We start from the raw sequence: 26,149 nt of genomic DNA on the forward strand, positions 1-26,149 counted from the left end.
CCGAACAGCTTTCAGCCCTGGTGTGGGCTGCCACCCCATTGATGAACCACCGCATTAACCTCTGGCAGCCTCTCACCTCTGCTCTCTTTTCCCATCGCTCTGGTGGCTCAGCTCATCTCCGAACCCTTCCTGTTCAATACCCTGAACTATGCGCTGGAGGGGAGGGACCACACAAAGAGCATCATAGAGACATGTGGGGTGTGCGGGGGAGCCAGGCACAGCCCACCACCCCCCTCCCTGCATTCACAGCCAGAGGCTTTGGGTGAGGTGTGAAGAGCTCATTACCAACCTGTGTGGGTTCTGCAGGGATCTGAGTGATTTCAGAACAGGTCAGGCCACCCAAAGCCAAGTGCCACACAGAGCTCACAGTCTCCAGATTTACATTACTGATTACTGATTACATGACCGTGCAGCACTCTCATTGTTGTACGAGTGACACATGCTCCGCATCAGCACTCGCTACTGCACCCCACATCGGGCTGTGCAATAGGAGCTTGTGACCACCGCTCCACATCCGTGGGGGATGCAGGGGGTTTGGGAGCAGCACCAGAGTCTCTCTGCAGCGAGGCAGACCTACAGTGGGGTGACAGGCGGCTAGGGACCCTTGGGGACAGCTAGCCCTAGCCCTGGGCTGGCCCAGGTCCTGTGGGTACACAGGGGGTGCTGTGAGGTGCCAAGGCCAAGCTCCCCCGGGTGTAACCATGTCCCTGCACGCCAGGATCGGGTCCCCTGTCACAGCCCGTGTCCCCACTGCCCCCCCCCCTTGCCATCATAGCCCCAAGCCCCGCCCACCCCCCGTAGCCCCGCCCATCCCGTCCGTAGCCCCGCCCACCCCGTCCGTAGCCCCGCCCCACCGCGCCGCTTCCGTCCGCGCAGGCGCACGCAGCCGTCGCGTAGCGTCATTGTCCCGGAAGGGCGGGAGAGGGGCAGGGTCCGCGGGGCCGGTCCGGGCCGCAGCGAGCGCCGGGCCTCGTCCCGGTCCGGAGCGCCGGGCCCCGCCGCCATGACGCTCGCCGTGTTCTTCGGGTGCACCTTCATCGCCTTCGGGCCCGCGCTCGGCCTCTTCCTCTTCACCATCGCCCGCGACCCGCTCCGCATCATCATCCTCATCGCCGGGTCAGTCCGGGACCGGCGGCACAGCGGGGGGGGTGGCGGCGCCGCTGCCTGGTGCTGGGGTGGCACCAGTGTTGCTGCTGGTGTGGAGGCCACGGGGGCACTGACCATTCCCGGTACCAGCACACAGTACCACCCAGTACCGGGAATGGACGTGAGAGGGGCACTGGTACCAGTGCTGGTACCGGTTATGGACGTGAGAGGGGCACTGGTACCAGTGCTGGTACCGGTTATGGACGTGAGAGGGGCACTGGTACCAGTGCTGGTACCGGGTATGGACGTGAGGCGGGCACTGGTACCAGTGCTGGTACCGGGAATGGACGTGAGAGGGGTACTGGTACCAGTGCTGGTACCAGAAACAGCACACAGTACCACCCAGTACCGAGAATGGACGTGAGAGGGGCACTGGTACCAGTGCTGGTACCAGGAATGGATGTGAGAGGGGCACTGGTACCAGTGCTGGTACCAGGTATAGATGTGAGAGGGGCACTGGTACCAGTGCTGGTACCAGGTATAGATGTGAGAGGGGCACTGGTACCAGTGCTGGTACCGGTTATGGATGTGAGAGGGGCACTGGTACCAGTGCTGGTACCGGGTATGAACGTGAGAGGGACACTGGTACCAGTGTTGGTATCAGGTATAGATGTGAGAGGGGCATTGGTACCAGTGCTGGTACTGGGAATGGACGTGAGAGGGACACTGGTACCAGTGCTGGTACCAGGTATAGATGTGAGAGGGGCACTGGTACCAGTGCTGGTACCGGGAATGGACGTGAGAGGTACACTGGTACCAGTGCTGGTACCGGGTATGGATGTGACAGGGGATCTGGTACGAGTGCTGGTGCTGCCATGTATGTGACAGGGGAACTGGTATCAGTAGTGGTACTGGTATCGATGTGACGGAGGCACTGGTACCAGTGCTGATGCTGGCATTCATGTGATGGGGCACTGGTACCAGTGCTTATGCTGGTACTGGTATGCTGGTATGGGTGTGATGGGGGTACTGGTACCAGTGCTGGTGTGAGAACTGGTATGGGTGGGAGAGGGTCATTTGTACCATTGCCGGTGCTGGTACCAGTATAGGCATGACGTAGTGCACGTATTAGACTGGGTGAGACAAGGACTGGTACTATCAGAAGATCAACAGGGGGACCAGTACCCATACTCATACTGGTGCTTGCATGAGAAGAGCACCGATATTGTTTCCCTTACTGGAACAGTCATGGCCGTATTAGGAGCACTGGTACTCTTACTGGTGGTCACAGTTGCAATAAGAGCTCCAGTACTGGTGCTCATACCCTTGTGAGTGTGAGATCAGCACAAGTTTCCATGCTTGTACTGGTACCACTGTGGGCATGACAGCCACCAGTACTGGTACTCGTTCTTTGCACAACAGGGGCACCAGTATTGGAACTGGTACCACTGTGGTCACTGCCTCATGTGGGCATGATGCGGGGGATACTGGTATCAGTAATGGCTTGGGATCAGTGGAGCACTGGTACCAGTGCAGTGTTGGTAGTGGTGCTAGTGCATGTGTGCAGCAGGGGCACTGTTACCAGTATCACTGTGGGACCAGTAAGGTAAGGTTCTGCAACTGGTACTGGTGAGGATGTGAACCTGGTACTGGTGTGGGCACAAGGGGGCACTGGTTACCAGTGGAGGAGGAATAGGGGCACAGCATAGGCACAGTATAGGCACCACCTGCCCAGCACTGGAACCAGGATGGTGCTGGTACTGGTAGGAGACTGTGCGTGGCTGGGGCAAGCTGCCAATGCCAACACAGCCCAGAGGTGTGCAGGCATACATGGGCATGGAACCAGTATCAACACTGGTCCCAGAACACCACCGGTGCCAGCAGGAGGTGTCTCCCTTTCAGGGCTTTCTTCTGGCTGGTGTCACTGCTGCTCTCCTCCCTCATCTGGTTTATTGCGGTCAAAGCCAGCAACCCCCAGGATGAGCCATTGCAGAAGGGTCTCTTGATCTTTGGGGTGATGTTCTCCGTGCTGCTGCAGGAGGCCTTCCGCTTCCTCTACTACAAGCTCCTCAGGTAAGGGTATCTCCCACCCTACTCCAGAGCTGCCGAGGGTCCCACCGGCCATGGAGGGTGCCAGATTGTGGCTGGGAGCTCCTGGGCTGGGGATGATGCTGAGCATGGCACCACGCCACCTTGCTCCCTTTTGGGAGCATACAGGTAGTACCCATGTTCATATGTTGACCTTGAGTGGGTCTCAGGTGGTGGAGCAGAGCAGCATTAAGGTCTGGAGCATCTGGAGCATTAAGCATCTGGTTTTGGCACAGGAGGCTGTGGGTTTGGGCAGTTGCAGGATGTGTTACATCCCTGCTGCCCTGGGTAGCACCAGCAGTGCTCCTGCATCTGGGGGATGCCAGGGTGGACACCAGGCACTGGGAAGTGCCCACTTTCAGTGTGGGGACAAAGAGAGGTTGGGGATATCTTCCCTTTCCTTCTGGCAAGTCTTGTTCATTTCTTAGGGATGGTTTTGTGTGAGCAGGCACGGCCCAAGGGTGTTTTGGGGGCTCTATGTAGTGGCACATCACTGCCAGCCCCGTGCCCTGGCCAGCCCAGGGCAAAGTCTCAGTGCAGCCTCAGCAGCTCCCAGCCTTGGCACCACCAGCCTGGAGCTTGTGCTGCTGCGGGGTGAGAACACCCTGTCCTGCATTGTCAGCCCTGGAGCTTATGCTGCTGTGGGGGGAGCACCTGCGTTCAGATGGACCCTGGCTGGAGCTGGACAGGCAGACAAGGGAGGCCATGCTGGGGCTAGCACCCCTATATCCCTGAGCCTTCCCGGCTGGCTGGGCAGTGGTGAGGAGCTGTGGGAAGGCCAGGACTGGGTATGCAGGCTCGCACAGCTCCCTGTGGCAGGGCTGCTGGAGCCAGGCAGGCAAAGGGTGGCAGAGCTCTGTGGAGCAGCCTCTAACACAAACACCACGTTCCATTTGCCCTGTGGGTGTCAGTGCAAGCTCTGCTGTACTCCCTGTGCTGAGCAGCCACCCGGAGTCCTCCTCATCTGTAGGTGATAAAAACTATGAAGTTCACCTCTCCCAGCTTTTCCCCCCAAAACAGATGTTTCCCCCTCAAAACATCTTTGAGCTCTTCCTGCACCCTCTCCTTTTTGTTCCATATATCCTGTAAGAGTACGAATGTGGGTATCAGGTACACCCTTCCAGCATGCTCCTCCCATGCCTGCACTGGGACTTGCTGTCCATACGGGGGTGCTGCTTGCTTTGTACCCCATGTCCTGTTCACCGGCTGGCACTCATATTCCTGTGTGGAAAACCTATGTGGCTTCCTATGGTTTTCATATGTGTGGTTTGTTGGGTGGTTCTGGGTGGTCACATAGATGCTCTCTGATGGGTGCTGCGGCTTGGGGAGGTTACCAGGAGTGTGGATGGTGCAGAGTGAGACCCTGGTCCCATCTGCTCCATCCTGGTGGTGCACCATGCTGCAGCATGCTCTCATCCCACAGGAAGGCCATCGAGGGGCTGGTGGCTCTCAGCGAGGATGGCTGCTCCCCAATTTCCATCCAGCAAATGGCATATGGTGAGTGCTGGCACCCTGACCGTGGGGCCAGGGGAGGTTTCTCACACTGAAGTGCCTGGGGTGGCCCTGGGAGGCTGAGGGCCTGATGGTGTCCCTGTTCTGCAGTGGCCGGTGTGGGCTTTGGGCTCATGAGCGGCGCCTTCTCCATGATCAATCTCCTGGCAGACTCATTAGGGCCTGGCACAGTGGGCATCCACGGGGACTCGCAGCTGTACTTCCTGACCTCAGGTGAGTGACTGGCACCCTTCCCTCCCATCCCTGGCCCACCACAGAGGCAGCAGATGTGGGAGGACTGGAGTCTCCTAATCCTATCCCCTCTTTGCTGCACCCCGTACCCATCTGGGACCCTTACAGTCCCCTGTCACACCTCTCTGTGCCAAACCCTTCCATCTGTCTGCTGTAACCCTCCCTGCTCCTCTCCCCCATCCCTCCCATGCTTGGGGTCTGCCTCAGCATCTCCCATTCTGGCCCAGCAGTACCTGTAGCCTGCAGGCCAGGTCAGGGTGGTGGTTCTTTGGTGACACCCTTCTCCCTGCAGCTTTTATGACCATGGTGCTGATTTTCCTTCACACCTTCTGGGGGATCATCTTTTTCCACGGCTGCGAGCATCGGCGCTGGTGGGAGATTGCAGCAGTTGTCATCATGCACCTCACTGTTTCGGGGTCGGTGAGTAGCTGGGGGCAGAGCTCTGCACCAGGACCTGTATTTGGGGTTGGTGTGGTGTGTGGTGGTCCCTGTGCTGGGGGGAGAACAGCCCTCAGCACTAGTGAAGCAGTTGGGTTTGTGTATCCTGGAGCTGGTAACCCCTGTCCCACTACACCCATTGAGGTGGTTATCACCCGTCCTGTCCCTGTTCTCTCCCTACTCACCCCTCTTCTCTCCTACCTCTCTCCCCAGACGTTTTGCAACCCCCTGTATGTGGGCAGCCTGGTGCCCTCCTACCTTGTGATGGCCACTGCTGCTGCCTGGGCTTACGTGCTCTCGGGGGGATCTGCCCAGAACCTGAGGCGCTTCCTGCTCTGTAAGTCCTGCTCCATAAAGGAGGTGGGAGACCCTATGGGTCCTTCTGTGTACCAGGACTAGTGCTGGGATGGGGAGAGGGTGTCCTGGGGACTGGAGCAAGAGTGTCATAGAATCATAGAACGGTTTGTGTTGGAAAAGACTGTAAGATCATCCAGTTCCAACCCCCCTGCCATGGGCAGGGACACCTCACACTAGACTGTATTGCCCAAGGCTCTGTCCAACCTGGCCTTGAACACTGTGAGGGTTGGAGCGTTTACCACTGTCACCCCCTTGGCTGCCATTCTGCAGGAAAATCTGGGTTTTGGGGCTGTTGTTGTGGTCTTGCCTGTCCTGGAGGAATTGGATGGGGTAGGGAGTCTGGTCAAAACTGGCCCCCGCTCCTTTTGGTTCCTGCAGGTCTACGGAGCGGAGCCAGCCCTCAGCTGGGATCCTGAGGCCCCGCGGAATGTTCCTGTCCCCAGCCACCCCTGCCCTCCCCTCCATCCTGGTGGCAAGAGCAGCCATCACCTTCTCTGCAATACCTTTTCTCCCAGACTGGGGGACCCCAGCCAGTCCCATTGGGGTTGGCACTGGGGTCCAGCTGTGGCCCAGCTGTGGCAGCCAGCTGAGCAGCGTGGCTTTGGCAGCCCCCAGAGAACAGCTCGGGTTTGGGGAACCCATCTTTGCTGGCCCTGCCACAGGCAGAGCCCAAGTAAGCCTGCTGGGAAAGATGCTACCCTGGACCGCTGGAAGCCTGAGCCCAAAGAAACCCATCGCTTCTCCTGCTGCTGCAGAAGATGTGCTGTCCCCTGTGGTTCAGGGGGCCGCATCACCTCCTCGCTGCAGGGTGGAGGAAGGGGCTTTGCAAAGCACTGCCATGCTCTGGGTCAGGGCTGACAGCTGTGGTGCTGCTTTCTCCACCTCTTTAACCAGCCTCGCTGCCCTGGCAGCCACCACACTGGCGCTGGACTGCAGTATCTGCAGTGAGCTGGCATCCTGGTGCAGGGAGGACGGTGCCTGGGGATCTGAGGGGACTGACAGCACTGAGAACGGGAGGAGGAATGGGAACACATGGTGTCCGAAGGACCCAGCTTTCATGGAGGGTGGTGGAGGGCTCAGGAGGTGATGCAATGCTGCAGCTGGGGCTGGCACAGCTTAGGGAGGGGGTTCAAGGAGCCATTCCAGTGGATCGTTGCCCTCTCCTGCACTTCAATGGGGATTTTTAGGCAGGCACCAGCCCTGATGCTGTGCCACAGGGCTGGGAGGGAGAAACTGCCATTGGGCTCAGGGCTGAGAAGGCAGTTTTATCCACCGTGGGCTTTTATACCAATAAAGACAAGTACCATAGAGCAGTGTTGTGTGTGGCTGGCAGCACTGCCCTCCTGGGTAGCAGTGCAGCAGTGGTTCATTGCCTTGTGCTGGTGTGACTCACTGGGGAAAGGAGTCAGGCAGTCGGGAGATCCCAGTTGCCTGGAGGTCTTGCTACTGCTCTCTCTGTCCTAATGGGCTGGGTTCTAGTGTGATTACATTGGGATCTGGAGACCTGCAGGTTCTCCCCCTCTCTCAGGCCTGTTTGTCTCTGCTTTGCCATGGCTGTGTGGCTCCCTGGGGCTTAGCTCCAGCTGCAGTGGAACCACCAGGAAAGGTGGCTAGAACCAGAGATGAGCTGGGTAGGGGCTGGCCAGCAAGGAATCAGTGGCTCTGCCTCATTCTCTGCCTTTCTCCAGCCCTCCCAAGCATTGACTATGTTTTCCCAATGCTTTGCATAAATAAGAAGAGGAAGAAGTCCCAGAGCGATGGAAGGCAGGGCTGGGTTGTGCAAGGAGCCCTGTGCTGCTTGCTCTGGAGCTCTGCCCAGGGCATGGAGGCTGATGCTGTCTCTGCCGGGATGTGCGCCCATCTGCACTGTGGGTCCAGCTCTACCAGTGCCCTTTCCTGCCCCATATCACAGAGGCCTGGCACTGTGGGAAGGTTTTGCTTTTTACTATTATTTTTTTAATAGGTTTTTATGCTTTTTATAACAAAAATATCTGCTGGGGCCAAATGCTGCCCCAGGAAACCAGTCCGTATGGGCAGCCCCAGCAGCCGAGGGGTGCTGGAGCACCTGTGGGGTGGGAGTGAAGAGAGGTTGGGGTGAGAGGCTGAGCCACTGCGGTGGGGGCCACCGCAGAGGTGTGGGGCTCATGCGACGTTCTCAGTGGTGGCTGCCGTGTAGATGACCTTGGATTTGATCGGGGAGTCCAGCCTGGATGGGGTAAGAAGAGGGGTGAGTGTTGGAGCAGGCAGGGAATCCCTGCTAACCCATCCTGCTGCCCAATAGATCACCCTTGACTCATGCCCAGGATCTGTGCTACCCCCTTGGCCCCTCTTCCTGCAGCTCCCCATTGCTCACCGCGCGTTCTGGTTGCGTTGCTTGTGGATGTACAGCAGGAAGGCCAGTGCCGTGATGGCAAAGAGCACCCCGAAGAGCACGGCCAGTATATCCCCTGCAAGTCAAGCACAGGCATGTTACATGGGGCTGGTCCCCAGGAGCTACTGGACAAGAGAGATGGGGCCGGGCTGATGCCCAAAGGCAGAGAGGACAGAAAAGCAGCAGCCTCAGCCGAGCACCCTTACCTGCTTGAAATGAAGAGCTGGAGTGTTCTTCTGCAAAGGACACAAAGACAAGAGGATGAGAGCCTGCTGCATGGATGCTAGGGCAGCCCTGCAAACCCACCATGGCAGCCAGCCCCCCAGCCCAGCACATGGGTGTCAGGACCCCCCTTCCCAGGCGGGGACCCTATCAGCCGCCCTCCCCTCCTTTGTGCCAGCCCTTCACTTACCTGTTGCAGCTGAGCTGGCAGTACCTGAAAGAGAGACAGCAGGGTCAAGAGGAGAGTGTCAGAACCTTCAGGGCTTCAGGTCGTGAAGACTCCTCATAACCCCTGAGCTGACATCCCAGCCAGGAGCACTGAGGGAAGGGCTACAAAAAGGATCTTGGGGGGTGCACAAAAGCTTCACTGAGCCCAACCATGAACTCCCCTATGGCCTGGGAAGCTGAGCACTGCAGCACCCGACCACTGCACCAAACCCCACGGGAGACCCCTAAAAGGAGCAGCAGCCTGCAGTGGGATGGTGAGCAGCTCCTTAGGAGGAAGCAGCCAGCCATTGCTGGCAGGGCACCAGCACAGGGATGCCTCAGTGCCCCTACACATGTGTGGGAGCTGAGAGGACAAATATTTACCCCCATGACAAGCATGGCTTTAAGCAGCTGCATTATGTCGGGTATAGCGCAGAGTGGCACTATCTGCAGCCTGGATCCAGCTCTGTGTCTGCTGTGGGAAAGCTGCCGCCTTCTCCCAGCAGCTGAGGCAGGAGCTGAACTGGGGGTGACTGGGGAAGTATCAACAAGTGTGGGTGCTTGTGCTGGCAAGCAAAGCCAGACATGACCCCACAGCACTCCAGCTCAGTGTACACTAACTCCAGGGCTAAAGCAGGCAGTTACCAGCACTGCGAGGTGGGGTGAAAACCCCAACAATGCCATGCACACAAGGGACCAGTAACCTCATCCAGCAGTGCTGGGACAGCATCCTGGTGTTCCAGGAGCAAAGACTTTGTTAAAGTGGAGGTTGTTGAACAGAAATAGCAAATAAGAAAAGAGAGGTAAAATAGAGTGGGATGGGGAACTCCCCCCTTGCTCCAGCCTCGGTGTCTGGAGGCTATGGAACACCTTCCACAAGAAAGTGGTAAAAGAAAAGCTTGGAGGTAAATGGAAAACACGATAAAGTATCCAGCACGTTTACCAAAGATAGAGCATGCCAGCCTAACCTGATATCCTGCTCTGATAACTGATATTCTAGACAAAGAAAATGCGGTAGATTTTTATCTGTCCCGCCTTCAGCGAAGCATTTGATGCTGTGCCACATGGGGAACGGCTAGCCAGGCTGAGGACCACAGTGATTAAAAGCCTGCAACCATTAGCAAGCTGGCTGCAGGTGGGACGGTGAAGGGAAGTGCCTTGCACTCGGTGTGTGGTTACCGAGGTCTGGGACCAAGCCTGTGTGCTGATTCTATTAGTCACCTTGACACGAGGTGTAGGAAATGCCCTCAATTCACAGAAGGAACAGGATGTTGGACAGAAAAAAAGCCGGTGACCTCAGAAAGCAGCAACAGGCAAGAACTCAGCGATGCAGAGCGATAGTCACACCTGAGGGCTAACAGGAATTTCTACTTGTTGCTGGTAACCACCAGTGCAGGAAAGACCTTTGAGGACAAACCGAGGATGGACAGACAGGGATGCCTCAAGCAGGGCACAGCCTTCAGGAGGGGTCCCCTGCACTGCCCTTCCCACAGGGGTTGGTGGTGGGGTGCTTGCTGCAAGCCTGTTCTGCAGCTCCTATCCAGTTTACCTGCTGTGTTTGGGGATGAAGAAGCTAGCTGGGATGCTAGGACCCAGCTGCTTGCCCTTCACCATAGACTCATGGAATAGTTAGGGTTGGAAAGGACCTTTAGAGCATCTAATTCCAACCCCCCTGCCATACATCCCTAGTCCTGGGGTTCTTATTTCTACAAGACTAAGGACAAAATATTTCCTGGATCTTGCCCTGGGCAGGGTGCAAGAAGCACAGAAACAGGGTTGCAGCAGGACCACAACCTCAGTGGGCAAGGCTAACCTATGCAAATGCTGGTTAAAGAGACGGGATGCCTTAACTCCTGCTCCTTGCCCTGTCTCTGCATCCCTGCACCCTGAGCGCACTCAACACACTCCTTACCAGCAGGCAGCTGCTTTGGTGCAAAGAAGGTGGGCTGGAAGCTCGCTAGCACCGTTCGCCCATGGAGGCTCTGTGTCTGCCGGTAATTGCTCTGCAGAGGTTTGCCATCATCGTTCCTCAGGCTCGTTATCAGCATCAACATCTGGAAGGACAGCAGCATGAGAAAGGCATCCTGCCCTTGGGAGCCAGGGGACTGGGATGGGAGGCATGGATGGTGCATGGGCCCATTGCCCTGACAGACCTGGTCACGAGAGATCATCATGGTCTGGTTGAAGACTGTCCACCTCACCGACTGGTAGCAGGGAGGGGTGGTCAGAGAGCCGTTGTAGCGGTAGTAGTACTTCAGGTTGACAGGCAGCAGACTTGCAATGTTGAACCCGGGCACCAGGACTTCCTCACCTGGGAGAATAAACACCATGGGAATGAGACCAGCACAACCCCCCGGAGAACAGGCAGGACAAGCATGGAGATCATGGGCACCTTGGCAGTGCATGTGCCTGGGTCCACAATGCTGCCATCAATGCCAGCATTGTCCTGGAGGAAGGGGAAAACACATGCAAGTGGAGGGCACCTTGGAGAGCTATTTCTGTACAAGCTGTGCAGTGCTCACCTTCTCACGTCCGTACTGCACATGCCTGCTGCAGCCTCTCTGTGTGCAGCAGGTTTCCCTGCTGGGCTGCAGCCCCTGAGAGAAGAATTAAGTGGGACTGGGCCTTACCTTCTCTTTGGATCTGCTGCATATGGTCAAGGAGTTCCTGATAGTACGGGTTGTCTCTTGGACCCATCTGCAACATGGAGACCCCATGGTAATGACAAGGACAGGGGCTTAGTGGAGACCAGGCAGTGATGCTGGTGATGGCAGTGCCAGCAGGGAGGTACCATTCCCTGTAAAAGCCACCCTGTCCTGGTGACACCTTCCTCCTATCAGGGTTGCTTTTCCCTCTGGATTGCCCTTTCTTTCCTCTCCTCCCCAGGAGCATTTGCACCTTTGCTAGTTCCCCAAACTGTGCCCACCCTGGTCCCATCCTCACCCTGCTCCTGCCCCTTTTCACCAAGGACTGGTCTATGGGACTCACCTCCAGGAAGGCTCCCAGGACGGCCAGGCCATCTGGCTGGACCATTGCCTCCTTAAAGCTGTCATACTTGGTGTTGTAGTGGACCACATGGATCTGGAAGGGGAACACACAATGCAGAATGGGCACCGTCAGGAGGTGCTCATCCCCCCAGCAATTCAGCCTGATGGAGCGAGGGCTGGAAGGAGCACACATTCGTGACAAGCATCCCTCCTAGGAGGGGAATATGCTGTTGGGACTGAGATAATGTGCTGCTGCAAAGCAGCAAGAGTGAGGATCTGCTCTGGTCAGACACAGCAAACCAGCACTCTGCCCCAGATACCAGAGGTTGTACTGCAGAGCTGGGCTCAGTTTGAGGACAGGAGCTAGAGAAGGAGGGATAAAACCAGATAGGATCTGGCAGAGCAAGAGGACAGTGTGTACAGAGTAAACAGTCCCTGCAGCTCTCAAAGCAGGCTGCTCACAGCCACCAGCAGAGCTGGCTCCCCTGCTCCGGGGACCACCATAGGTCCTGCTCCATGAGCCCAGGACCAGGCTGCAGCATGGGGACATGGTCACAGGCAGGAGCCCCAGACCACCAGAGCATCCTAGAGCGTGGTCTCCTCCTCCCCTCTGACTGCAGGCTGCAGCATTAAGTCTGGCTCAGCACCAGTGCATGGTCTCCTACACTGAACTCTGCTGCTGCAGAGATGCCCAGGGAGCAGGGATCCCAGCTGGGATTACAGCAGTCACCCAGTGACAACCAAGGCCATGCACTGGGAGCATACAGAACTCCAGCACTTTCCTTGCCCATAGGCAGGAGAGGAGAGGATGCATCCATTGCCATGAGGGCTCCTTACCTCCGCAGAGAAGCGGTGCCCGTTGATGGTGTGCTCCGAGCCCGGTCCTGTTGTTGCCCCCCAGTGCAGGTGTAGCTGCACAGCTCGGTACTGCTGGGCATAGCCACCAGTGATGGCCATGGACTGCGGCAGCTCGAGAACAACTGCAGAAGCAGAATAGGTCAGTCACACAAAGCCCAGTGCATCCCACAGGTACACAGAGGAGGTGTCTCAAGGGAAAGAATCATCCTAGGCTTCTGGAAATTGGGCACAACAAACAGATCTGCTTTCCACTGTTTGTGAGGCTACAGGCAAATCAATATCCAGAGCTCTGCCAATGTGGCTGGGCTAAACTTTAACACCCCAGTAAATGCATCAGCTTCAAAAATAGCTGCCATGAAAACACTGGGAAGTGAAGCATCCCTCTGCAGAGGCTCCCAGGGCCCAGCTCCAAGCGCATGTTATCCAGCAATGTATTTAGATATAAAGAGACCATGGACAAAAAGATACTGGCAGAATGTTGAATACCTATGAGGGCAATTGGACAGAGAGAGCTGCAGCAATTGGTGAGCTGGGACCTTTCAAATAAAGCAGCCTGTGAGTGCCTGACAGCAGTGGAGCTGGTGGCATGTAAGCATTAAATGTTCTGAAAGCATTTAGAGCTAAAATTGTGCCTCTTTGAGTGTCATAAGTACATACTTGGTTTTGCATTTTACTTTAATGTGGTTTAGACAGCTCTCTTGGACTTGTGCAGCAGTGTGGCAAATCTAAAAGCTGAGTTAACTCTAATAGCACACGCAGCAAGAATACCAGGAGAATCCCTAGGCACCATGAAGGGTTGATCTATCCTTCTAAGCACCTTTTCCCCCCTCATTTTTAATATCAGCTCTTTTCCTTCCTCTGTCTTTATAGGTGAAGGGTCCCTTAGTCACCCCAGTGAGCTAGGGCGCAGATTTGGGATTAACCACGTAACAGAGCTGTGTTGAGTCATCTGTGCCATGCTCCCTGCCACTGGGTTCAGAGATACAAAACCCAAATATGGGAAGTGGGAGACTGCTCCCTCCCAAGGAGTTTATCTACTTCCACATATCTATTGTGTATCTAAATCACTGCATTCCTTCTACCACCTACCTGAGTCATTTTCAGGCCTTTGAAAAGCTTATACAGCACACGCACTTTATATTGCAAAAAGGAGTGACTGTACTAATATCTTACTGGACTTGCAAAGTTTTATTTATTTATGGCTTTTCATAAAGCAGACTGGTAGCTGCCAGAACAAAAAACAGGCATCTTATAACCATGTGAGAAACTGCTTCCCCCCCGCCATGAGAATGCTCTGACTGCTTTTCTAAACACCAAGCAACACCAGATGCCAGGGTGTCTAAAATAGCAACTACTGAGCAAAACTAGTTTAACTCTGCAGGGCAGGAGGCCATAACATAAAGCTCTGAGCATGCACTGTGGAGCTGATCTGACTGTGTATAGCCAGTCTGACCTGTTGAGTTTGCTGTATACAGAGGTCAGCTCCATCTCACTAGCTATCAGGGCAAGGAGGTGCCTTATTGCCCTGATAGCGAGTCCCTTTCTCCATCACCTTTCCTGAGCTCGCTGGCTGGCAGGCATGAGAGTGCACTAACACTCAGCTTGCTCCCAGAAAAAGCTGGTAGCAACCAGGACTGGCATCCCAGATGTGGTGAGCACAAAGGAGGTGTGTTTGTCCCTCCATACCTGGCATGGTGAGACTGACACTAAAGTAATGCTGATAAGTTGTGTCCAGGCTTCCCAAAAACGTTCTAAAATTGGGGAAGGGGAACAAAAGACCTGTAGAAATGTCTTAAGATGCCATCCTGAAGCACAGGCTTAAAGAAGTTGGCCCATGTTGTGTCCGGAAAGACTGTAGGTAGGGCTAAATCACATCAGGGACTGACTAGTTCTTTGAAAGTGAAACACAAGGGAGGGACTGATGTGCAAAACTGCATCAGAAACAACAGGGAATGATTTTAAAGGAAATGTGAGTTTTAACTAATTCCTGAAGCCAGCTCCCAAAGCAGTGAGTGGTGAATTCTCCATGTCCTGGTTTCGGCCCTCCAGCCAATGTGCTTTACATGGACCTGTAAAGGCTCAACAGCCTGATGCTTCCCTTTTGGCACTGAAGGCACCTTGACTGCAGCCTGGAAGAGAATCCAGAGCCCAAGGAAAGGGTATGAGGGTCCTGCCAGGAGGCTGTGATTGTGCTTCAGCCTCAGCCTGTGTCTCTGCACCCACCAGTGTGCCCATTGTTCTTCAGCTTGAGCATCTCATTGGCAGGCAGGCTGTATCCAGAGAGCTGGATTGCCCTCAGATGGGGGCTGAAGATGGTGTTGGCCATGTTGATGTTGATGGGTGACTGCATGGTGCCCCTGCAGTCCTGGTAGTCCTCACTCCAGCGATTCCGGTCTGGTATGGGGAGGAATAGAAGGAATGAGACCACATGGGGAAAGAGCCAGGAAGGAGGTTTAGAGGGTGGTGGGGAAGGGGACAGGCCCTGGCCAGGGAATAAGCCATGCTTGTAGGGTTAGCTTCCCTCAAGTTAGCTCTGGAGCAGCTCTGTGCCCCCATGTGACTGCATGCAGCTGTATCAGGAAAGGTCTCGGAGCGCGGTGAGCTGCCAGGAAAGTCTATTTTGGGGTGTTTGGGAAGAGTGCAAGAAGATCATTTACAAGTGGACTTGGCAAGGTGAGAGGCTGCTGCTCTGCAGCTCCATACACGCTCCCTGCTTCACACAGCCTGGCCTCTAGCAGGTGTCACCCATCAGGCTGCTTGAGCCATGTACCACAGTGCTGCTGGGATCACAGGAGCCCACAGCCACAGGTCTGATGGGCTGCTAACTGCAACCAGTACTGCCCCGCAAAGGGCCATTCCACATGACTGGGGTGGCCGCTTAACTTGCCACATCTCCCCAGTGCCATTGCTGGGATAAGCAGGTCTGGTGCCCCAGAAACCTCCCCTTGCATTGCAGCAGACTGCTTCTAACACACCTTGGGCCAGTGCAAACCCAAGCCTATCCACAGGCCAGCCCCTCACAGGACCCTGCAGAGATGGAGCTGTGCTTTAGCAGGTCCAAGCCAGCCTCTGGTCCTGAGCATGGTGCAGGGACCTGGCCTACCACTGCTGTGGGGTTAGTGCTACCAGTGCAGTGATGCTGTGGAGAAGCTCACAAGCCATGATGGGAGGGCAAGGCCAGGCATGATGGGGATCGAGGGTGAAAGAGGTGAGGACACAGCTAATCCCTGGGCAGGTCAAAGTTCCATCACAGGCTGCAAATCCAGCCTGGAGAGCACAGCCTGCTTCCATTGGCACAGGGTCAGGGGGAAGCCCTGCCCCAAGGGGCATCCCCCCACACCCATGGGGCTGGGGAAACCCTTGTTAGAGCCCTTGTTTCCTGCTCAAATCAGAGCAGCCCTCGGCTCCTCAGCCCATCTCTGCCCAGACTCAGGCACCGGTGAAGTGATGGGGTCAGGCAGGAGGGAAGGGTGAGCCTCGGAGTGCGCACAGGAGCCCTGTAATCATTAACCAGGGCTGGCTCGGGCCCAGGGTGTGCTGGGTGGTAGGGAAAAAGCAGAGGAACTGCAGGGTATTTACCTTCATAGCTCCAGTGAGCGTGGCCAAGACCTGGGAAAAAAAGAGAAGAGAAAAACCCACATGAATGGAAGGGAAAGGTTGGCAACAAACACGCCTCAACCAGGCAGCGTTCCCAGACCCGGCGGCAGGTCTGTGGGCTCCCACTGCCTTCGATTCCCCTCTCTGCCTTTGCTGTCCCACTCCTGCCATGCCCAGAAAAGGGGGATGCTCCCAAAGGGCATTACCTCCTCCAAACAGGATCGGGTCTCCCATGGATGTCGGTCAGAGGGAAAACCCCAGGGCCTGACGCTTTGTTATCATCCTTATAATGGAAAAATGAGAGATACTGGCTTTCGTCAGTGAGCAGCTCCTGCAGCCACCCCGGCGCAGCCAGCACCTCACACTGTCCCAGCACAAAGTACTCAATGAGGCAGGACTGCAGCTTCCCTGCTCAGGCTCTGTAGGCAAGTGCAGCCATCCTGATGGCACTCCTGTGATGCTGAAACGCTGGAGGTGTGGGGGGAAGCATCTCCTACACCATGAAGAGTTTGGGCATTGCATTGTGCAGACACCCTCCTCCCACTAGGACTTGCATCAGAGGAAGCAAATGAGCACTAAAACCTTGTCTTCCTCATCAGTGAGTGTCCCTGCCATGAGGGCAGAAGGCCACAAGAAAACAGGCCAGAGAGAGCACCCTGTCCCAACAGTCCCCTGCCCCAACACACCCGACCACCCCGATTCCCACACAGAACTGTATGAGGTTCCTACTGTGCTCCAACTCTTTTCCCTAGGAAAAGCCCATGCCAGGAGCTCTGCATGCCCTGTGTCACACAGTGGCTATATCAGGTCAGGATGTGCCCTGGTGTGTTCTCCCATGGCTGGGGATGTCCTCAGATATAGAGGGATGCAAGCCCCCATGGGGCAGGTATGAGGGAATGGCAGCTCTTCACACATCAGTGCTTGCACCATCCCTCTTCCCCAGAGATGCCAGCAAAGCCCAGGTTCCCAGCACATCACTGGAGCTGGCCTTAGAGGTGCCCCAGAGCTGCTACTCACATGCCCATGACCAAACACCTTGGTTATCACCAGCCCTTCTTCATGCAACCAGCTCCAGACAAAGGGTTGCAGGGTTTGGATTTGCCCCAAGCAGGGAAACAGGACCCATAACGATTATGCCCCTGCGCTGACAGGCAGGAAAGGTAATCTGTGGGCTTCACATCTGATTTCTCCTTGCTGGACATTGCAGACAGGCTATTGCCACATCCCAGCCCACAAGGGCAGGAATGGAGCGTGCCAGGTTTGCCCCAGCGTGCTTGGGGCAAAGAGGTGCACACATCCAACAGCCAGGGACAGCATAACACCCCTTTCATCAGCTCCTCAAGGGTGAGGGACATGGAGGAGCATTTAGTAGGTGCATCTCTGTCCCTTGGTGGGCCAGGACAAAGAGGGGTGCTGCTCTGGTCCCCTTCCCTGCTGCTGACAGCAGCTATCGACAGCCACTTGCTATTAATAGGAGCAGATTCCAGCTCAGGGGTGAGAAAGGAAGAGGCACGCTTTCCCAGGCCCAGATGTCCTGTGCAAGCCCAAGCTCAGCAGGATCCTGCTCTGCTCTCAGCAAGGATCCAGGCATGCTGGAGGCCTCTGATGCAGCTGCCATGGCAGAACCAGGCTGGAAAATGGATGGAAGGTGCCCAGGGGCACGTATCATTGCTGGAGGGAGCCCAGAGGGCTGTTCCCATCAGCAGTGACTCATCTCTGCAGCACTTCTGATGCTCAGGAGTGATGCTCGGAGTCACTTGCCTGGGCACGGGGTATTCCCAAAGGCATATGAAGAAGGGGCAGCAAGCAGAGGGCTGGGCAAGCCTGCATCAGGCAGGAACACGTGTGCCCTGGGACAGGCTGCAGTGCCCTCACCATGCCTGCCGGAATGATATTGCCCTGGGATGCACCCAGCATTCATCCTGCCCACCTTGCTCACATGAAGGTTACCTTGTCCCTGGACACTGGCTATGCACCCGAATCCAGCGTACACAGATATTCCTCGGGAAACAACACCACATCCTGTCTCCATTCTCCTGCCCTGCCTGCACTATAGAATCATGGAATAGTTTGGGTTAGAAAGGACCTTAAGATCATCCAGTTCCAACCCCCCTGCCATGGGCAAGGACACCTCACACTAAGCCATATCACCCAAGGCTTCGTTCAACCTGGCCTTGAACACTGCCAGGGATGGAGCATTCACAACCTCTCTGGGCAACCCATTCCAGTGCCTCACCACCCTAACAGTAAAGAATTTCTTCCTTATATCCAATCTAAACTTCCCCTGTTTAACTTTTAACCCGTTACGCCTTATCCTGTCACTACAGTTCCTAGTGAACAGTCCCTCCCCAGCATCCCTGTAGGCCCCCTTCAGATACTGGAAGGCTGCTCTGAGGTCTCCACGCAGCCTTCTCTTCTCCAGGCTGAACAGCCCCAACTTTCTCAGCCCATCTTCATACAGGAGGTGCTCCAGTCCCTGATCATTCTTGTAGCCTCCTCTGGACTTGTTCCAACAGTTCCATGTCCTTTCTATGTTGAGGACAAGGTGGCCATGGCTTGCACACCAGAGCCATGTTTGCTGCTTTCTAGGTAGGATTCCCCTCCTGCAGCATGGGAAAGGCCCCAGGACGCACTGGCTTTGGGGCAGTCACAGCACACATAAGGCACAGCAGCCCAGGGTTGGTATGTGATACCTTGACTCTCTGCACATGCCTCAACTGGCAGAGCCTGCCCTGGCACCTCACCTTGTGCTCGCCTCCAGGGACCCTGCCTCGACAGAAAGCAGCTCCAACCTCATATTGTAGATTGAGCAATAGCACCATGCTGGTACCTGCCTGCTGTGTCAGCACTGTGCCACCCACCCCAGCAATCACATCCCATTGTGCTTCCCACAGCCAAGGGGGCTCTGGACCTTCCTCACAGCCTCACACCACTCAGCTCAGCAGTGCTGAACACCCTGGAGGCTGCAGCTGTACCCAGGAGCCAGTCCAATCCATCCCAACACAATGGATTTCATTGAGGGTCTCTTGGCATCAGTCAAGAGGACCCATGAGCTTTTACCCATGCACCGAGGCCACCTGAGTGTGTTTCCCCATCCCATGGATCTGGGTGCAGCTGTGGCCACCCACTAGGGGAGGCATCTCAAAGCAAATCTGAGCAGGGTTGGGTCCCCTTGGCACATGCACCAAGGGCTGCAAGAAAGCATCAAGGCAAGCCCAGCCTGGATGCTCAGCATCTGCCCCGGCCTCAGCATGGCTCAGATGAGCCCTGCAATACTCCGGTCCCTTCCACTTGGGGGCATTCACAATCTCGCAGCCCTTTGCCATGAACATTACCCCACTGCCCTGCCCCAAAACGTCGATTTGCATAATCCCAGTCTGCCTCCCACATTCCCCTCCGCTGGAGCACGTCCTCTCCCTAGGAAAGCCGAGCGAAGCCAGGTCTCCTTCCTGCTGAACCGCCCACCACAACAGACGTGGCTGCACCTCAGCAGTGGGTGCTGCAGCTCCTTGCATGCCCTACCCTACATCTGAGCACACAGAGATGTGGGGGGAAACGACCTCGCTGCTGTGATGAGTGAGAAGGGGGCTCCTTGCAGGGATCCCAGCAGAAAACCATAGTAGGGTATCAACAGGAGCTGCTGGTGGTGAGAAAGTCTCCGTGTACAGCTATGCAGACCCCCCCCAGACCCAGCTAAGTACTAAACACACCTTCCCCCAGCAGCCTCGGATTTCCCCTTTCACTTACTCCCTCCTTTATGCTTTCTCCCCCTATTGCTCACTGCCTCTCGGCCCTCCCATTCTGGGATACCGGCGCAGCTGCAAGCTCCAGCCTCCTTCCCTCCTTGACATCCAACACCATCCAACAACACTTTCCTGCCGAGTTCAGGCAGACGCTGCCATTACCAGCGTGCTGCTCTGCATGTCCTGCAGCCCAGAGCAGCTTTTGGCAGGCTGAGGAGCCAGTACAACTGTGGGACGCTGTGAATCCCGCATAGGAAAGGAACCGATGCAGCAAGTTGCTCCCAGGAGATATGGGGACATAGGGATACACCACAAAACCTGGGGGCTCAGGATCATTTGCACAGAGCAAGAGGCAGAGCCAGACAATAAGGAGGGTGATCAGAGGGTCTGCCCTATGTTTCTGCCCTCTCGTCCTCAGGTTTTCATAGTTTAGGAGGCACAGCCTGAGGCTGCTGTGGGGAACCCGACAACACAGAAAGCATGTGCCATTCAGAGCATGGATGCTGCTTGACAGCCGCGTTGCCATCGGCACCTGCCTGGAATTCCAGCAGGAGTTTGATATGTGTGTGATGGGCAGGGGAGTGGGCTTGCACCTAGCTCAGACACCCTGCTCTTACCGGCTGAGCACATTGCACCCTGTGCTCTGCCACAGTGATCCTGCCAGAGCCTCCTCTGCCCTCTGGGACCCTGCTCTGGGTCAATGCCCTGTGGGATGAGGCTGGTTTATGGGGGATGCCAGGTCAGAAGCACCTTGATGTGCCACCAAGCACTAAGCACCTGTCTGCAAATCAGTCCCAGTGGAGCTCATGGCCCAGAGAAAAGGGAAATCAAGGTGATATTCCTAGTGCTCAATCAGCCAGGACGTGCCAGGACACGCAGGGATGCACAAAGTGCAGTTCCCAGCCACAGCAGCTGGGTCCCAGTGTACAAAACACATCCCAGCACCATGTCCCTTGAAAGCAATAACCTAACCAAGGTACCTCGCTGCGATGCTGTGCTCACACTGCCCACTGCCAGCTCCCCAGGCCATGGCACAGGCACGGGGACCGTACAGCTCCAGCATCTTCCAAAGCCCACAAGGACCCTCTCTAAGGGATGCCTGTACCAACCCAGCCCTACTTTTGCCAACACAGCCCTAGTTTCCCCATTCAGACACACACCCCATACAGCACTCACGTCCTTTCTGTCCAGGACACCACTCCATGTGTTGCCCATGGGGGCACAGGTCTCTCCCGAGCCCAGCTGCATTAAAGCTCCTTTGTGTTTATAAACTCAGGCCTTGGGGATCAGCCTTTAATCTACCACTGGCAACGCAGGTCCCTGCAGGGATTGTTCTTTGTGCTCCCGGGATACTGGGCCCCAGTTTAGGCCAGCTCCATGACACAGGGATAAGGGTTCGGGTGGATGACGGCACAGGACAAGCTTTACTCCAGGGCACATCCCGGCTCACCATGAACACAACTGTCCCAGCAAATGCTACAGGAAAAAGGAAACAATCACACACCACTGCAGAGGAAGGGACATCCCAGCTGAAGGGATAGAAATGGGGAAATCCCAGGGGACAAATCAGTGCTTGGAGCTGGGGTATGAGATGAATAAGGGATATTAAGCAAGAGAAATGGGCTTAGCTGAAGAAGAGCATCAGGGAATGAGCAAGAAGAGGACACAGAGCAGGACAGGTCTGAATAGGAGGGAGACAGGAATCAGGCTGCAATGGCAAAGAAAGTTGCTGTTTCCCAAAGACACCTGTAACATGGGACTGTGCTCTTTGGAGAGCAGCCCCATGGCAAAGCCTTAGCGACAAGCCCCAGCTTGTGCTGGGTGTCCAAGGGTGGGGGCCACCAGCCCCACCTTGTGCATGGCCTCAAGGAGGATGGAGCGCAGATATCGCCCTGCAGTGGTGCTGAGACATGCAGCTCCCAGCACTGGCAGGGGCCTTGGTAGGTCCCAGCTGAGACCTGCTCCTGATTCCAGCCAGGTCTTCAGCCTCTAGTGCAGTACAGGACAGGCCAGGCCGCCTGTTCCTTACCTACACCACTTCTCACCCCTCGCTTCCCTTTCCCGTCCCCATCCCAAGCTCCACACCCACCCATTCCAGACCCCGCTGCCACAGCACCACAGCAGTATGCTGAATCCATGCTGAATGCCTGATGCCCTCCCACCCTGCGGCCTGGGTTACTTCATGTCTGTGGCAAGGACCATCTGCATCCCCATCTCTGTCCAGTGCTCAGCCCGGCAGAAGCAGCTCTGGTGAGAAATGTGATTCATTGCAATAACAAAAGCAACTCCTGGCACCGAATGGTTGCTGGTTTACACCACAGGGCAGCTGTCCTGGCACGGGTTGGGCAACTTCTTTCCAGAGGCAAAACGAAGGACACACTGCGAGGCTGAACTGGGGAAACAAACCCGCGGGCAAGGCTGGGGTGAGGAGTGGAGCCAGGATCAGGAACGTCTCAGCCCCATGCGAGCAAATCCATGGCACTGCCCCAAACTCCCTGCGGAGCGCTGGCAGGGCCACGGTGCCCAGTCAGAAAAGGGACCAAGACCAAAGACCCAGCTCTTTTCCCCCGAAACAGTGATCCTGATGTCTGAAAGCCCCCACGCTTCCAGTAAGACAGCGCTCGGCGGGGGGGAGCACACCACAGCACCCAGCGCTGAGTCCATGCACGTCCCCCCTGCCCCATCAGCAGCCATGGGGCAGATCCCCGACAGCTCCGCAGCGGGGCCGGACCCCGGCCTCGCTGGGCTGTGTGGGGACAACGCGGATGCACGGCCAGGCAGGACGGACCCCGCTGGGAAGAGGCCATGCTGCAGGACAAAGGGGACCAGCCGCCGTCCCACCGCACTTGGGGACGGGGCCGGTCCGTGCTGCACGGCCCCGGCTGCCCCTACCCCAGCATCCGTGAGCCCCCATCGCTGATGCACAGAGGACTCCGTGGGGGAAAGGGCTGGACGCAAGCGGGAGCCCCAGCCCCTGGGCAGGGGTCGGGCTGCACAGGAGTTGGCGGGAGCAGGGACAAAGGCAGGGACGTGCTGGGGGGGGTGGTGAAGCTCCTGCAAGTGAGCGATGCTGGGGAGTGCAGCCCCACGGGGACACCGCGCACTGGGGCACACATAGGCCCCTAACAGACGTGCAGCGCGAGGTACAGCAGCCCCCCACATTAACCCAGAGCTCCTCAGCATTGGGGACCCCACGAAAGCATTCGGCATCCCCAATCCAGCACGCGCGCCTTGAGGTGCCCCATGCATCAAACATCCCGAACCCAGCAAAGGGGGAACCCCGCGCATCAGCACACCCCTTCCATCAGGGACCCCAAACTCAGTACTGGGGTGCCCCATGCATGAGCCCGCCCAAGCACCCCAAAGCGTGCTCCGGGGAGCCCCGTGCATCAGGATGCCCCGTGCACAGAGCACCCCAAACCCAACACGGGGTGCCCCGCGCAGGATGGGGACCCCCTGCTCACCTTTCCCAGGCGTGTGCGCTCGTTCCCCGGCGCCCTGGTCCTGGTCGCTCTCGCCGCCGGCTGCAGCGCGGCCCAGGGCGGCCAGGAGCAAGAGGCAGACCCGCAGCACGGAGCGGCTCATCTCCGGCAAGTGCGCGGGTGCGGGACGGCGGCTCCGTGTCCGCCCGGCTGCGCGTACGTGAGAGCGGGCGGGGAGGAGGCGGCGGCTCTGACTCAACCGCCGTTACCTTTTATAGAGGCTGGAGTCAAAGTCTGCGCCGCCCGCCCTGCGCGCACGGCCAGGTGAGACCTCGGGGACCGACGGCACCGCGGAGCGCACCCGGCTGCGCACCCCGGACCCGCCGGGACGGGTCTGAGTACCCCCCGGGTACCGGCGGCCGCAGGCACCGCTGAGGCACAGGGATCCTCAGTGATGGTGATGGACCCCTGCGTGTCCTCAGTTCACAGTGATGGGTGAGAGACCCCCCAGCCATGGGGGTGCCCAGACTCAGTGATGGGTAAGGGATCCCTCAGTCGTGAGGTGCCCAAGCACGGTGATGAATGAGGGACCCCTTGGCCATGGATATTGTCTCTCCTCAGTGTTGGGGTTGAGATCCCTCAGCTGTAGGTATTCTCTCTCCTTAGCAATAGGTGAAGAATCCATCAGTGATGAGTGTCCCTTCAGTGGTGGGCCATGGACCTCTCAGTCATGCATATCTCCTGTTCTTAGTGATGTACAGTTCACAAAAGCGTTTCTTCCTTTTGAGACTAGAGGATGACACAAATCTGGGCAGAAGTCTTGCCTTCCTGCTTCTCCTCAGAGGTGCTGTGAAGCATGTGGGTTCAGCTCAGTGTATGCACACAGTGCACCTGGATCCTCAAAATCTTTAAACAAGGTCCTGTACTGAGTGTCCTTAGTCCTTCTCATGCTATAAGTCTCCATGGTTGACCAGGTGGGCAATGAAAGGTGGGGTGGCAGGTCAGTTTCCAAGGTGGAGGAAGGTACCAGAAATGCCTTCCTTGGACACTGCACTGAGGCTTCTGCTTTTCAGCATCTTCATAAATTGTCTGAAAAATCACATTGGGCAGAATTAGCTGCAACACTAATTTGGGGCAGTAAAGAACTGAAGCTGCCTTGAAGTGTTCGAAGGGGCAATGATGGTGCCGAGTGACCAGGCACAGACTGCAGTCTATGTTGACAGATGCAAACTGGTGCATAGGTGGTGTAATCAAGGATGCACAGCACGAGGATGGACCTAAATCAGCTAATGCAACTCCCAGAAGATACCAGAGAGCTGCGGTGATGTCAGACCACCGCCTGCCAAGAAGAAAGTGAAGTAAGTACCAGGGATTATCAAGAAAGAAACAAAACCTAAACCAAAACAAACAAAAAAGCCACCTCACTTGCTGTTGTATAAATCTTGGGTGAAACCTCTTCTCAGTTATTACACATGGGTTTGTTTCTCCCATCACAAAACGGTCCAAATCAGAAACATCACGCACAGGGCTCCAGGTCTGTTCAAGGACAGGGATGGTTTCCACGTTAGGAAGAGCAGAGCAGGTTGGCTGCCCAGCCTGGTGAAGTGAAGTCTGTGCCCATAGCCTCCCAGCTTGCATGGGATTGGGGAACAGGGAGTGAGCACTTGCTCTCTTGGGATAGTGGATTTATGGCGCCATCAACCAAAATCATCAAGCAAGAATTCTGACTCCAACCAGCAGAACATTTTTTCATGTGGTGCAAAAGGGAATGGGGAACTCATTTTCCCAAACATACAATTCGTGTACATGCAAGAAGGTGCTGGACAAGTTAATGATCTTCCTGCTCCAAGGTTCTGCCGGAGTCTCAGCTCTGTGCTGTGTGCCCTATAGGCCACATGCCTCTGCTAAACCAGTTTGCACAGCTGGTTCCCAGCCCAAATCACTGGTCATCCCAGCATCCCCTTTCTGAATATGGTCAGAGTAGCCATGCGAATACATCCACAGACGTGCCATCACTGAAAACAGCTCACAACCTGTCAAGGGGCACAGAAGATCCTGCCCAGCCTCTGGTCGTGACCCACAGGTAGGATCCCACATGCACTCCCATACACTCTATAATTCACACTAGTGAATCATACAATCATTTAGGTTGGAAAAGACCTTTAATGTCATCAAGTCTAACCGTTAACCAAACACTGCCAAGTCCACCATTAAAACATGTCACTAAAATGCTGCATCTCCCTGTCTTCTAAATACCACAGGGATGGTGACTCCACCACTTCCCTGTCAAGCTTGTTCCAGTGCTTGACAACCCTTTCCATGAAGAAATCTTTCCTTATATGCAATCAAAACCTTCTAATACCAGATAACGTGAACCATCAGACAAGAACACATTCATTTATCAGGGCTGAAGGAAACAGGTCTGTGGGGGGAAAACAGACCATAAAACACGACAGCTAAGCTGTTTTCTTCTCATGTTCCTGTGGTTTACCTTATTAATGGTCTTTATCCTGAATGAAAAAGAAGAAGGCAGCTGCATATGATAGAGGAAGGACAGGCTCAGTCTATCCCTTTTTCAGGACAAGCCACATGTTTCCAGCCTCACAAGTCAGTATATCCCCTCTGTTTGCCTCCCCAGAGAGGTTACCTGCTTTGGCTCTGTGCAGGTAGAGTAATAGTGGATCCATCACCTTTGCTGCCTTTCTTTCTTGTGTTTTCTTTCTTAGGCTTCATTGTCCTCCCTCTTCATTGCTCTTTGAAGCTAAGCGTATCATATCACAGCAGCTGTAATCGCACGTGTCTTCTTTCCACCTATGATCTCTTACACTTTGTCAGCCTTTTTTTTGTAGAGATGATACTTGGCAGCTGGGGACACTGTTGGACTGAAAGGTGACTCCATCATCAGGGCACTTTGTCTGGATGTGTCTTTCTGGGAATGCCGGTGGCTGTGAATCACAGCCCCAACCCACAAGCCCTGCAGGCCAAGTGGAAGAGCACAGTGTTTGTCCTCTTGTACAAGGTTCACACCAT

General features: G+C 55.8%; 2 protein-coding genes across 2 annotated transcripts; one reads left to right on the forward strand and one right to left on the reverse strand.

Moving 5' to 3' along the window:
- The first annotated feature begins 898 nt into the window (after nt 1-898).
- Nucleotides 899-7,023, forward strand: LOC101879326 (gamma-secretase subunit Aph-1b). The gene is made up of 7 exons (XM_034073228.1): nt 899-1,116; nt 2,989-3,159; nt 4,598-4,671; nt 4,777-4,899; nt 5,210-5,337; nt 5,569-5,692; nt 6,091-7,023. Exons 1-7 carry the CDS (start codon nt 1,004-1,006, stop codon nt 6,126-6,128), a joined length of 771 nt encoding a protein of 256 aa, XP_033929119.1. The 5' UTR covers nt 899-1,003; the 3' UTR covers nt 6,129-7,023.
- A 633-nt stretch (nt 7,024-7,656) lies between these two features.
- Nucleotides 7,657-23,354, reverse strand: CA9 (carbonic anhydrase 9). The gene is made up of 12 exons (XM_031051531.2): nt 23,162-23,354; nt 15,937-15,966; nt 14,581-14,751; nt 12,337-12,479; nt 11,501-11,593; nt 11,143-11,209; nt 10,666-10,823; nt 10,425-10,566; nt 8,496-8,519; nt 8,290-8,319; nt 8,066-8,159; nt 7,657-7,918 (listed from the first exon to the last, which is right to left on the reverse strand). The coding sequence occupies exons 1-12, from the start codon at nt 23,280-23,282 to the stop codon at nt 7,855-7,857; spliced, it is 1,137 nt and encodes a 378-aa protein (XP_030907391.2). The 5' UTR covers nt 23,283-23,354; the 3' UTR covers nt 7,657-7,854.
- Between the last annotated feature and the right edge of the window lie 2,795 nt (nt 23,355-26,149).

The sequence above is a fragment of the Melopsittacus undulatus genome, chromosome Z (genome assembly GCF_012275295.1).
Source record: "Melopsittacus undulatus isolate bMelUnd1 chromosome Z, bMelUnd1.mat.Z, whole genome shotgun sequence".
NCBI classification, from domain to species: domain Eukaryota; kingdom Metazoa; phylum Chordata; class Aves; order Psittaciformes; family Psittaculidae; genus Melopsittacus; species Melopsittacus undulatus.